This window comes from Malurus melanocephalus, unplaced genomic scaffold (genome assembly GCF_030028575.1).
Source record: "Malurus melanocephalus ecotype Western Australia unplaced genomic scaffold, MMel_1.1 scaffold_160, whole genome shotgun sequence".
Lineage (NCBI taxonomy): Eukaryota > Metazoa > Chordata > Aves > Passeriformes > Maluridae > Malurus > Malurus melanocephalus.
This window is the reverse complement of record NW_026623392.1, coordinates 1566450-1580634: the sequence shown is the minus strand read 5'-3', so window position 1 is coordinate 1580634 and position 14185 is coordinate 1566450. Positions and strand designations below refer to the sequence as shown.

General features: G+C 39.6%; 1 protein-coding gene across 1 annotated transcript in view; it reads right to left on the bottom strand.

Annotated features, from left to right (window-relative positions):
* Positions 1-14185, bottom strand: part of ENTREP2 (endosomal transmembrane epsin interactor 2) — a 37517-nt gene that overhangs the window by 963 nt on the left and 22369 nt on the right. Inside the window, exons 4-10 of the mRNA XM_057371859.1 lie at positions 11803-11963; positions 11105-11240; positions 6692-6767; positions 5452-6042; positions 1511-1585; positions 513-829; positions 8-123 (exon numbers count right to left, since the gene is read on the bottom strand). Coding sequence (XP_057227842.1) covers positions 8-123; positions 513-829; positions 1511-1585; positions 5452-6042; positions 6692-6767; positions 11105-11240; positions 11803-11963 — 1472 coding nt within the window. The remainder of the gene's footprint in view (positions 1-7; positions 124-512; positions 830-1510; positions 1586-5451; positions 6043-6691; positions 6768-11104; positions 11241-11802; positions 11964-14185) is intronic.

The following is a 14185-nucleotide window of genomic DNA, read 5'->3' as shown; positions in this document are numbered from 1 at the left end:
CCGGCACTGGACCCTGCGCACCGCAGCGGCCGCAGAGCTCAGAGCGCCGCAGCTCCGCAGGTGCAGATCCTCCCGCAGCCGCTTCCTGCAGGGCTGCACGTTCTGCTGGCAACTTGTAATGACCTGGAAAARAGGCAGTGGAGAAGGAAGAAAAAGGGGAAAACAGGGTAAGAAAGGTTCCCATTTAAAAGTTCAGTTTTWGCATAATCTTTCATTGAAGCTGTTTAACACTGAAACTTTTCTGTAGGAGATGCAGCCCTCCAGAATCCCTCCCCCTTCTGCCCTTCCAGCTGCTCAGGGCTCAGGACTGGCACCTGGAAAGCACAGGCAGGCTTTCTATCTGAACTGTCGTGTAAAATACACTGCTGCCCAATAAATACAAATTATTTCTTATTAAAGCCATGTTACCATAGAAGAGCTTTTATAGGAATTGTCTATTAAACTGTAAAAACATTTAAATAAGGTATTTGTCTATGGAAGTTGGACATATCTTCAGAACATCAATGGGTTACCTGGTCTATGATATTGGCACTGAAGATGGCTTCTTCCATGTGTCTCTCATCAGATTTAATGACTGACCGTATGCTGTTCACTACGTGACGWACTTCTGGAGGGAGATTACAGTTTGAATGTTCCAAAAACTTTGCCACTAAAATTTTAGTGTCTTTATAGGCCTTAAGGTCCACTAAGGAGTGTGGCCGCTCTTTTGAGACTCTGTGAAAAGCCTTTGGCTTTAGGTGCAGGTCAATTCTCCTTGTATCCCTCTGTTTTCCACTGCTCAAAGAGTGCTGGCAAGCAGAGGCAGCCATATGAGAACCAGAAACAGGAACTAAAAAAGGGGGGGAAGAATATCTTTAAAGTAATAGTTTAAAAAAGGAAAAAGAGAAAAGAAAAAAAAAAGGCAAAACAAATATTGTCACAAAGTTTTTACTTTGTCATAAAATGCCTGTTTTGTCTGAAGAACAGCAAAAACATGCAGTCAAGGAAACACTACAAAATGGGTAATTTAAACCAGGATCAGGAGTAATTAAGTCTTTCCCATGACCAAGGAGGACTGCCTTGAGAATGAGTGGGTGGGTAATTCWAGTACTTCACAAATCAGACATTTTTGTACCTCCACCTTCAAGGACTTCAGTGGACATTAAGGATAAGCAAAACCACCAGCTACTCTGTGTTACRTGTAACCTGTAAAATTTTAGGCCCAGCCGCTCCCCTCAACTTTATGACTAAAGTTCTGCTTATTTCTAGGCTTTGTTAATTATATGCAAGAGAGATYAGTGAGAAACATAGAGAGCAAAAATGCTGATCTAAAGCAGAGGACTTAATTCCCAGCATTTATTTTCATTCAAGGCAGGTTCCATCAGCATTGTACACCATACATGACTGCTGTTAACTAAGTGGCTTTTCTGACCCCAGATTTTTTAAAGCTCATTTCACTATCAGAAGCTTTTCATTATTTTTAAAAGAAAAGAAGGAAACTAATCTCCTGCTTTAGAAAACCAATTCTCACCTGTTTCTGCTGTAGCTGGAGATAATCCTGCATCTTGGCACTGGCTGCACACAGGAGTCCAGGTACAATTATCACCTTTAACCAAAGGGAGACAGAAAGAGCAAAGTCAACCCCTGCTGTCCTCTGCTCAAAGCAAGGAAAAATACACTGGAATCTTTTATTATCTGCTTTAAAAAATGAAACTGCTCAGAAGAAATACTGCTTTCAAGATGTCCATTCATAAAGAGAAGCTACTATACATAGAAATGTCCTAGGAGTTGTTACACAGATACAAACAGGAAGACAGAGCTCCTGTTTGATGGTTTCCTCTGTAATCCTAAATATTTCAAGCCTAAGAGCTRAAGGATGTAAAGCTCTCTATAGAAGCAGACCTCAGACTTTTCTCTGCATTGCCTGGGTGAACAGAGTTTATAATGGGCAGTGGGAAAACCAAGAAAGATTAATCTCTCTCATTTCTACAAAACCAGCATTTTATTTGATATTTCTACCTCCTTTTTTAATGTAATCTCATTATTTTCAGTAGAAATATAATACACCACTGTTTAAATTATTGGGTAGGTCAGCATGATGGTASCTGATGAGCCAATCAGTAGCAAGTGGATATGAAGCACCTACAAACAGCTTTGGACACAACTGCCATGTAATGACAGTTTCTGGGAGTCCAGCACAAGGATCAGTGAAGATGAGATCACACTGGACAGTAACTACCACTGCAGCTGTTTTTCCTTTGTGACAAGATGGAATAAATCCTCACATTTGGCTGTTTACATCTGTTCCAAAGATTGAAAGTTGTTYTGAACTTCTAGGTAGCTTAGGAGGTCCTCTTCCATATCTCCAGGGACAGTTTATAATGAAAAGCTGGCATAATTCTCTCTGGTAGAATGAATAATTAAATGAAGGAAATAAACATAAGACGCTACAAACACAGAAAATCTGTAAGAAATTAAGAGAGACAGCTTCTATTCTGTCTTTAATTTGCTCTATTATGCTGAAGTACTGCAGCACATGAATCACAGCATGGTTATTAAGAAGAGACACTTCAGAGGTTCTGTCTTCCCATCCATTACTAAACTGTGTAATGTACTTGCAGCAAGTCAAAACTACACCACTGGACATGACCCTGAATTATCTGGAACATTAACACTACAATAATCACTCAGGCACTTAAATGATAGAGCCACAAAGTCTATCATAGCTGATTAGAAATGAAGTTTATTGTAATAAACATGTGCTAGAAGTTGATTTTGTCTGCCTTTGCCATGATAAACTTTACAGGGAAAAGACAAAAAAAAAAGTGCACACTATTTACTTTGAAGTAATTCTTTTAAAGGAGGGAACTGTGTCTGACAGCAGTGTGCGACCCCACCATTTTTATTATGTGCATGGAGTACCCAGTGACTACAAAGGCACCTATAAAATTAAACCTTGATTTATAATTTCTCCACTAGGAATGACAGCCATTTCAAAACAAATACGTTCACTTTCAGCATTAAAGGTTTAATGGGAGAATTATTTGACTCTACCATGCAGACCCCATCAGGTCAAGATGTGCTTGAAGCACATGAATTGTGTTTTACTGGCCTAAAGAATTTATCAGATCTCATTGCTGTTGTGTTAGTTTTCTGGTGCACATATGGAACATCCCCATGTCAAATATTTTATGTTCCAAACTACAGGCAGAGCAATCACAGTAACATTCAAAACCCATTCACAAAAATCTACACAGTAAATGTCAAGGTTGTGCTTCTAAATCTCTTCACATTGCCTTGTACTGAGAGGTGAGTCAGAAGAGAAACTGGTAGCTTTTCCTTAAGGTAGAAAGACAATGTCTTCAGACAAAGCCAAGCCAAGCCACAATCTGATTACTGTATGTTCCCTTCCATCAATGTGGCTAAACCTCCTCCAGCCTCAGTACTCCAAAATCCACAACTATAAATATTAACAATATGTAGTTACAGCTCTGTCATATTGTCAAGTCTACTTGACCAGTTCTTTTACTCCAGGACAATTTTAAAAAGCAGATATGTTACTGAAAAAACCCAAAGCCCTTTTTCTTCTCTGTTGATTGAGGGAGCTCAGTTGGTTCCCTTTATCTTTGCCTATTATTCAACTCTGTGGATATAATTGAAAATTCTGCAGTGAATATCAACAGTCAGTCATGAAAAATCCAGATCAAATGCCTTTTTAAAGTTACAAAGACTGAAAAGAACTTCAGCTGTTTGTCACAGCTTAGGAAAAACATGCTTCAGGGCTGCTACAACAGCTAGAACGTGTTACTAGAATTGGGCTGCTTCTAACCTACGGATGATTTTCAAACTAGGTTCAATAAAAAGCAGAGGGAGGTGATGCAATGTAAACCTTCACAGATTAAAATTTTGCAAAACATATGCGTGAAAGAAATATATCTAGACTCAACTAGAGACTCAACTCAAGGATTTCATKATGAAGACTCTTCTATAGGCAGCAAAAAAAGGCAGAGTAGGTCAGCACCCAGCCCCCCGAGTCACTTTTCCTGCTCCCCCTCCCGTGTGAGTCAGTATTTCTGGAACCTTCTCTGCCTCTTTATTCCTATCTTTGCTAAGCCCAGGTACATCTCACTAATGTCCACCTCGTGTCCCTCAATGCCACTTTTCCAGAAGAGATGATGAATGTRTTTAGGACACGTTAGAAAAGAAGGCAGAGCATTTGTTCCACCAGGTGTCCAGAGCCAGCCCACRGCAAACGCTGCTCAATGAGCATTTGGAGCACAGCTCTGGAAAGCTGCAGAGCCTGATCCAGAAGAGAAAGGACTGTCCTTCTTGTTTTTTGCACAGCGGAAAGGATTCAGAAATTCCTACTTACTTGAAGCATGGCAGCTTCACAGCACATATGTCCTAGCAGAGTAAATGTCAKAAAATAAATGCAGACTTCTAGATTAAAGATTCACTTTTCCTAGCCCAGACACAGAAGCTAYTTTTCTAAAGGTAAAAGACATTCAATTATTGAGCTATAAGGTGTCTGAAATTCAGAGTAAAGATGCAAGAAGTGCAATAGAACCAACACATCCTAAACGAAACCAATTATTTCAAGGTTTTGTCTCCTTTTGCACTGAGCCAGTCACACGATTATTCCTCTGGATCCCTTACAAAGCCCAGTGAACAGATCTCATAGTAGCACAATCCATGACATCTTAAAAAGCTTTTAATCTTTACTTTCAAGCCACTCCTCTGGATTACCCTTCTGAATCTTTCTGAACAGCTTAGATCCTTTTGTAAAACCTCCCTTTTCAAATGGAATAGATAGTTCTACATTCCTCCTATTATCCTCTATTACAGCAACCCCTTCTTTTTCACTAACAAGCAGATTTTTATGAAGATACACAGTTCAGCTAACCTCTCCTCATCTTCCTTACTTTTTTTAARGGAGATTCACAGCAGAAGACACTTATCCAAGACAGCCAAAAGCTTTCTTTTCCATTTATCATCTTGTCATATGCCTCATGTCCCTTTCTTTGTCCTTCAAAACTTTTCACCACACACCCCGAGTTGCCACCAGTCACAGTGAGTGCCTCTGACATGCCCCAATACTGTCAATGTCAGTGTCACCTTGAGGAAACACAACCTGCTGAACAACAAGCGTGACAGTTCCAGTAATGGTTTCCTAAATAAACCCCAGCTACCATTGCACTTCCTAGTTTAACCTCTCRGTAGAACAGTAATAGAGAGGTGGAAACAACCACTCAAGGTACCGTTTTCTGAGCAGTGCAGAATGAATGGTAAAATTTAGAAAAGCCAAAATTAATTTCATTGTCAATTTTCCCATTTCCATTCTAAAAAAATTTCAAATTTAGAAAATATGCAYAAAGCTGAACCCTTCACAGTAAGACAAACCACTTTGGAATGCTGCATACATCAGTGTTACTGATTTGTTGCACATTTGCTGCCCTGTGGTCCCACACCTACCTTCAGTGGCAGATGAACAGGACACAGGGGCACTGCTGGAGCGGACAATGTTTGAGCCTGGCTGTTTGGGACTGTGCTGCTGAGGGACAGCAGCCTCGTGGCCACCTGCACACCATGAAATATTTGCAGGCCCAAAACAGGGAGAGGTCTGGAAAGGGGCAGGAGGCTGGCTRAAGTCCACACAGCAGGTTTGCTTTTGCTTCAAAGGCAGCGTGGCACTGCTCTCCTGAGCAGAACTCTGCAGTTCTCTTTCTGAGGGGCTGTAATTCCCTGAGGAACAGTCCAAGGACCTGCCATGGGCACAGTTCTTTTCCTGTCCTTGAGACTTCTCTGTAGAGGCTCGGCTGTGGGAACTGTCCCCCTCATCAGGAAAGCCCTCTGAGCGAGTTCTGTGAAACCTGCAGTGACAGTGGCAATCCAGGGTGCTGCAGCTCTGCTCTGCAGCCCCTTTGGGGGTCACACAGTAGGGAGAAAGGTCTGCAGAGTGGAGAGATCCTTGAACTTCCAGTGAACAAAGATCTTCAGAGGAGTAGCTACGGTCTGGGATATCAACAGCCTCAGAGACCATCAAAGAGGTGCTCTCAACKGAAACTGCAAAACAAAAGATTCGGAGAAAAATTAAAACTTCTTGATCCCCTCCCCATGGTCTGTATACTGATTTAAATTTAGTAATCTGCAAGTATATCAATAATTACTCAAAAGCACTCAGATGACAATGCCAAAGCAAAACCCACTGAACTTATTTCCTTCTTTCCATTGTCCCTCAGCAAAGACATTTTTGTGCTGTTCCTGATACTGACTTTTCAGCTTTAAATGAGCAGGCTCTGTACTGCTACTCCCCTACTTGCATTCCCCACATCTGTGCTTCAGGCAGCAAGCTTCCTATTCAGGCTCCTGGAAGCCATGCAGGAAACCTCTCTTTAGCCAGGGAGTGTGGGGACTGTCAGGAAGCCACCCATGGCTGCTGACAATGAGAAAACAGCTGCAAGGTGTGTGCAGGACTCTTCACAGAGAAACGATGGTTGCCAGATCCACCTCAAAAGGTTTTACAGAGCTTACTTTGTCTAGCAAAACTCTCCTCTGCAYTTCCAGCCACACCTCTCACTGAAAAAGGTTCTTCTTACCATGAATAACTTGAAAGCAAATGTTTCTTTCTCCATTAGGAAGTGCAGAAGAGAAAGAAAGTCCACTCAAAACTGCTATTCCATCTTTAAGAAGAYAAATGCAAAGCCACAATCACCTTGTGTGCTGAAGTCTGGGGTCGTGTTCCTCTCCCCCAGGCTCGATTCAGACACTTGCTGAGCAGCACCAGTGACCTAAATGAACATTTGGAATGAAAGAGCTCATTAACCTGCAATTTATCAACACAAAATGTAGTGCTCAGGATCTAAAGGACACACCTGACAATGCAGAGTAACTTTCATATGAGCTGCTATTCAGATTGAAAGCTATTTAAACAGTATTTTACAACATCGTCAGTCAGGAGCAAATGCGGGGCAAAGGAATGTGCTTAATGCAGTTTTTCATTTTTCCACAATCTACAAGGTAAATTCATCTTGAATTCACAGCACTTGGGACTGCAGGCTCGCATTACTAAGCTTAATGCCTGCAATGCTTAAAACCAATGGTGTTAGCACAAGCAATCTCTATTTCTACAGTGTGYGTTTATCTATATTACAATTCTTTTTTTTTTTCTGTTCACCAGATCCTATCACCCAAAAATAGAGAGAAAACCAGAAACCACAAAAACAAGAACATGAGCAATCCTTTGCTTTGCGAACATCCTTTGTGAGGATGTTCACACCTACTGTATTTTAAAGCCTGGTAACATCACTGCCAGCCAGGTGCTCTCCCTCCTGCTGGAGATTGCTGAATGGTCACAGTATTAGCACACACCTTTTTWCTGAAGGGGTGGTTCTAAGTGGGCAACTTCACTTTTGAGAATCATATGAACAAAATATACAATCATTCCTGCTGGAAAGACTGGATCCCTGAACACCTGAAGTTTAGGAAATTTTCTTTCTACTGCATTGAATAGACTTTGGATTGGCCCCTGTCACCAACATCAATAGATTTTTAGCAGTTCTATGGGAATGTGATTATTAAAAAAATTATTCCATGGAATAGCTGGTAACAATAAATGAAAAGAATATAAAGAAGGTTGAAAGGAATGAGACTGATACCATCTTGAGCAGAAAGCATCATATCTACTTTGTTCTGTAGGGCCACAACTGACTAGTAGAGCTGAATATGGTTGGTGGCAGTCTAGAAAGCAGCATCAGTCATCTCAGTGTAAACCTTTTTGTCAAGTGCATAATCTGTTTGGCCTTCTAAAAAATTGGATGTGACACAGTCTGATGTTATTAGGGAGAGAGCTTCCATTTCACATGCCAGGGTACATTAAAGCACACGTGGATGTGCATAACTTACTGTGCTCACTGTTTTATTTTTTTGTATCTATCTATTCACAGCTTACTATGATCACATGCCCACGGAACTTTTCCTGATTCAAATTTAGTTTTTAAAAAACATTTTAAGTGTTAGCAAATACAACTCCAAACAAAGCCCAGTACCAGAAATACTTTAACTCATCAAGAGAGGAATAGAAGCCTGGGAATCAAAAGTGAAATCGCYCATATTTTTAAACAATTCCCTTGGAAATTTCTTAATGGATCTTTCTTTATGGTAGCACAGCATCACATCTGTGGAAGAAGTAAAATGMTGTGTCACACTAAGTGCTGCACTAAGTCACAGATTGTTCCTGGGATCTAACTGTGGAAGTTCTGGGAACTAACTAGAAGAGTAAGAAATGTTCTCAAATACTCTTTGTTGTAGAAAATTCAGACTGACTACATTTTGGAAGAAATAGTGAAATGTTTTAAGGGTGTTTGTTTCTTTATAAGGGTCCAGGGATTCTAAGGGCTTTCGTAAATTCTTAATCTAGGTGCTTGCATAATCACCAACTTAATTTCTTAATCACTGACTGGAAAAYATCTGATGAACATTTGTGCTGAAACATTTATTGACACTCTACATTGTCTCTGAATAATTGCTGAATGTATTTTATAGCAATTGGAATTGATTAACCTTCTTGCTTGAGGGAAGGAGAACCAGGGTTTTAATTGYAGGAGGTAACACTGACAATTTTGAAGCCAGGTCAGAGTTTTGGTTCACACAGGGACAGCACATGCAAGTTCCTGCACAGCCAAGGGGAACAAAACCTTATTGACTTCCACATCCTCACAGTCACTAAGCTATCAGCAGGAAAAAGAAATAAAACCTGTGCTTTTAACAAACCTGCACAGCCCACAGTTTAGAAGAYCTTATAAAAAACAGTCATTTATTTAGTACACCCAGAATGCTGATCTGTTTGTTCTTGCCTTTTCTATATTCCCAGTCAATACTTTGCATGGAAAACAGTGTGAAAACCACTTTTCTTATAGCCATGAACTAGGAATTCCTAATCAGTACAGATGATAACAGAAATTTTTACATGGATGCAACCACTTAAACTAGCACTGACATTTGTTGCCCATAAAATGCATGAAATATCGAGTCTAATTTGATACAATTTAATAAAATTCTAAGGACCTCAATCCATTTAAAAACAAATAAAACCTATTGCTTGATGCTCAGTAAAAGGTTTTACAATTATGACATTATTACATAATGGTTCCCAGAAGCACTTTTGTAGCTAAATCCCTGCCATGATTTCCATTGCCAAGCCTGCCTTTGAGGGATTTATAAATCTCATTATTTCAGTTCATACTGTACTGTGCTCTATGGGGGCATTTGCATCATGTAAAAAACTCAGGTCTCCATTTTGATTTTCTTGTAGACTCAGAACTGCCTCAGACTTTGGCTCAGTTCTCCATTTACAGCTCAACAMAGACACTAATTGCAAAAAATACATGAAGGCTTTTGCTGTCAAGGAAAGTCTGTGGCTGCAGTGTCACCGCAGGCTTTGGTTATCCCTGCAGTGAGCTTCAGTGCTGATACACAGAGCCTGTTACAAACCCTCTGAACAGCAACCACCAGGCTGGGAGACAGAAACTCACTGCAGTTAAGGAGCTAGATACAATCACCACCATCAGAAACTAAAAGGCACCACTCATTTCCACCTGGGATTAGAAGAAGCAGCTCTGGAACTCAGGCTGCCAGAGGTGACCAGGCCAGGTGAAGACACTGACCCCAGATATCCAAAGTTAACAGCAAATCCATCTACTCATTAAAGCCAGGCTCTTGCAAAAGCAGGACTTTGCATTTTTAAGTCACATCTTGTTAAATTACATTTTTGTGCCATGCTGGTGCTGTTGTGCTGCTGCACGTTGATAWCATACCAAGAGTAGTCCCAATTACMAGAGAGCTCAAAATGATTTTGTGCTTTACTAAAAATAGACGTTTGACTAATCCTTACTYAGTACCACATATGAATTCTTCTCACAGACAGGAGCCTTCTCTTTGCCCCCAAACCATGTGTGATTCATATCACTTTTGCCCATGCTTTTTATAACTGGAAAATATCTCCAGGCTCCAAGGCTTGCAGGTTCATCTGARTTACTGCAAAGGAAAAAGGATGGAACTTGGATAAAAAATATTCTAGAAGGAGATGGCCTTGAAAACTCCAATTTTGCTGTTCAGCAAGGAACTTCACTCACAAGCAGTTTATACTGATTCATTTTATTATAGCCAAATAAATCAAAAGTAATGCAATRTTTGGCCTGTTTGCTGTGTCAGGTGGAGGGTATACTACTAGGCAAGGATTAGAAAAGCTGTCAGAAGCTGCTTTGTCAGTCACAGAAACTGCAAAGTTAGGCATATCTTGGACAGATTTAATTGCATTTTTTTTGAGGTTTTGCATTTCAAAGTTCTTTTTTCTGACACTTGYCTTATTAATTATCTTAATAATCTTCTTGTGTATAATAGCAAAAATTTGTAAAATTTCTTTAAGTTTGTGGCTTCAATTCTCATTTCCCCCAATGTGAAAAAAAGTCATAGGAAACATTTCAATGATGTATTTTGGGGRAAGGTGAAGTGGCCCCCTCTGCAGGGGTGGGTGCAATTTGAACACACGTATTTCCACAGTGTGCTATTAACAACTGATAGACAATACYGAGAATGTTTAACTCTTGGAGTTTGCACTGAAGCCTACAAGAAATCAGAGCCTCCAAAAGCAGTTTTAAATATTTTTCCTCTGTGACAGATGATTCAATTACCACGAATCCCTTCAAGCAAATTAGCTCAAATTAGCTTTGGCTATACATGCAGATACATTATAATTCCAGATGCAGCTGATACTGTACAGTATGGAATAAGGCAAAAAGTGTAATATAAATATTTGTCTCAAGTACAYTGGAGCCTTACTGCAAGTTCAGGATAAGGGTGTTCTGCACTCAGTTTCTTGCCATGTAACAGCAGAAGTTGATTACTAAAAACTGTAACAATCAGAAGGTTAAGCAATAGAGAACTACTCACTGTTATTTCAGAAGAGGTAAAATTTGTTAGTTAAGCCCTTATAAAGAAAGTGGTCTGGAAAATGTTTTTAAAGACTAAAAATATTTTCTAGTGGTTATTCCTCAAATTTTGATCTAGAATTGTTTTGCACCACTTACATTTGAAGACTTCATATGGAATTTTCTTTGGCTTTCCTTACCTGRCTGGCAGGCATCTCTCCAATCACTGCCTCGTAAGGAGGGGGCAGCTCACTTGGATACAGCATTCCTGGGCTATTAATGGTTACTTCATACAAAGCACCAAATGGGGAATGAGGGAAGTCCAAATGGAGACCTCTATATAAAAACATAAACAAACCAACAATTAAGAAATGGCACTGGATTTATTACCTGCAGCACAGTGATGTAAAGCCTTCTTTGAATTCAAAGCCAATACACTACGAAGAATTACATTCAAGAAATTTATCAGAAATCCAAAATGAAGCCTTAATTCACAGGGTAACTTTAACAACTGCTTTTTGTTTAGGATGCCAGCCATCTTTACTGGCCTGTTTTGCCACCATTAATGTCCTTCATTACTCCATTACTCCATTGCATATAAATTGCAATGATTTCCATAAAAAATTAAATCTCATACTCAATTTCAAATGTATAAAGAYAACAGCTGTGAAAGGATCCCTTATAAAGGGATTAAGTTCAAATATTGTATCCTCTTAGCTAAGTTCAATCATTTCTCTATTGCAGCAGTGCTTTAACACAAATATTTCCAGATACAGCTCAACAAGTTTGCAAAAAAACTGGATGTAATTTCTCTGGAAAAGAAGAGCCTAATGTAAGGGAAGGACATTATTTGGCTYAGAGCACAGCTCAGAAGGGATGCTGAGGGAAGGAGAATCACCTCTGTGCCTCCACCACGGGGGTGCAGGTGTATTCTGGTGGGTAGTAGGGTGGGGGTGGGATTGGTGGGATGAACTCATCAAAATCCAGCGTTTGGTGCAGGACAGTTCCATGTGGAGTCATGCAGTCAGGATTGGCAGAATGTGGCCTCTGTGGCAGAAACTGAAAATGAACAGGTAAAGTTCCCTCAGATGGTAGAAACACCACCACCACACAACTTATTAACAAGTTTAATAAAAGGTCAATATCAGCAAGCCTGACCAATATCAAATTCATTAATATCCAAACAGAAATGAAAAAGRCTCTTCTGGGAGCATAAGAATACTTGTGAACAGTGAGGAGGGTGAGTCAGATTGCCAAAATACAACACAAGGTTTTACTACAGACAGAGAGGCTGTAGGCCTCCAAGTCAGTCACTCTGAGGATGCAGGACACAGATATGTAAAATTAAATGGCTTTTCAGGAAACATTTCTACATTGTATATTGTTTTATTATAGCCCCACGTTATCAGCTGCATTTTAATAACCAATGAACAATAGATATAACTACTGAAAAAACTATTTGCATGTTTTTGTTTCCAATCTGAACTACCTTACACTTACAGAGGAAAAAAGCCCAATGCCAACCCCCAAACCACCCTCAAATAAAACTAACTAGAAGCAGGCCACTACGCAGTCATTAAGTTTTGAATAAAACAATTGCAAATATCCCACCCATTTTTCACTTCCAATGATTGGGCCATTTATAACTATTCTTTATTATTCTTGTAAAATAAAATATTCTTAATAGCTGTTTGTGGTTTGGTGATACAGACTGCACATCTCAATGTGGTGTAAAGGTAATAAGTACTGGTACAAAAGCAAGAAAAACACTTATTCCATATGCACATCTCAAAACCCCAAAGAAAATAACTCCACTGCACAATAAAAAGTAACACTGAGAACTACATCAACATTTGCGACAGGAATCTCAACAGCTTCTGTCAGAGCAGGGATTTAAAGCAGCCATTCCAAAGCACTGATWTCACAAACACTAATAAGTGTTCTGGGAAAGGCCTAAAGTCATTCAAGATCAAATGGGGACCATCCTGCAGATCCCACAGCCCAGACCTGGCACTTCATCGTCCCCATGGATAACAGGGGACTAAAAGACATTCCAAAACCACAGAATTTTTTTCTTCTCCAGGCAAGCTCYTGCTGTCAAATCACTTTTCTTGGATCAGTAGAAGACTTGAGCTTTAGCTCCTGCCTTTTAAAACAAGTCAGATAAGAAACTGCTGAAAGCACATTTCTTTTTCATAGTGAAACATGSCAACGTATGTTTTTGTAGTGTTGGCTTATTACATTATTGTTTGTTTAAATCCATAATAAAGATTTGGGAAGTAGTAAAATAAAAGGACAAATGTTTATGCTTAGGAGATTCAACAAATAGAAAGTAAATTACCTTTATTTTTCACCTTTTCAAATGTAGCTTGGTGTAGTTCTGCTGAATTTACCACAGAACTGATACTGGTCTTTGGTGTTTTAAAGCTTGAGTTACACATTAGTTCTATTAAACTCACTCCATGTGTATTATTCCAAAGGCCAGAGCTATAACAATACAGCACAACAAAGGGTCAGGAGACCAGTAGCAACTGTTTGTGAAAATGAACTATCAGCTGCTCACTGATGGGCTCCCCAGAGGTATTTCCACACATAACTATTAATAAAGAACCTCCCCTGCAGAATGTGTTATTTTATTATATCTTACAGCCAATCAAGGACTTCCAGCCAATGTGTTCTACTCATGGTACATTATAGAAAAAAAAAGATATAGCATCTGCTTGATTTACTGTTCATTATGGGGAATGTCTGATGCTCTTTCATCCTCCACATGAGGTGGGATGCTGTTATCCCAAATACTATCAGACATTTCTCTGCTTGGCTTACAGAAGAAAAAATACTTTCTTGCAGTCATTTGGTCTAAAGTCATCTGATCTTTCAACAGGCATTTCCCAAACTGGAACATTACATTAACATTAACCATAAAACTCCAAATTTCTGCCCTAAGCAATGAAATCATCAGCAATCGTCAGTCTGCTACCATCTCAAATACATGGAAAGATCTGGAAAAAAGGAAGCAAGACAAACTTCAACACAATTACCCAAAAGCTGTAAACATTTACCATAGTGGAGACAAACATCTGAATACTCTGGGTCACATTTTATCTACTATTTGATTCCACCAAACTCAGGACTGCACTCATTTTCCTAAAAGAGTTGATAATTTAGGTAATTTTTAGAGTCTGAAAACAAAGCAGTTTTAATTTACAATTTCTTTGGCCTTCTCCCAAGCTGTTTCCATATAGTGCCGCAGCCCCCGGGTTTTGGTTTGCACCAGAGAA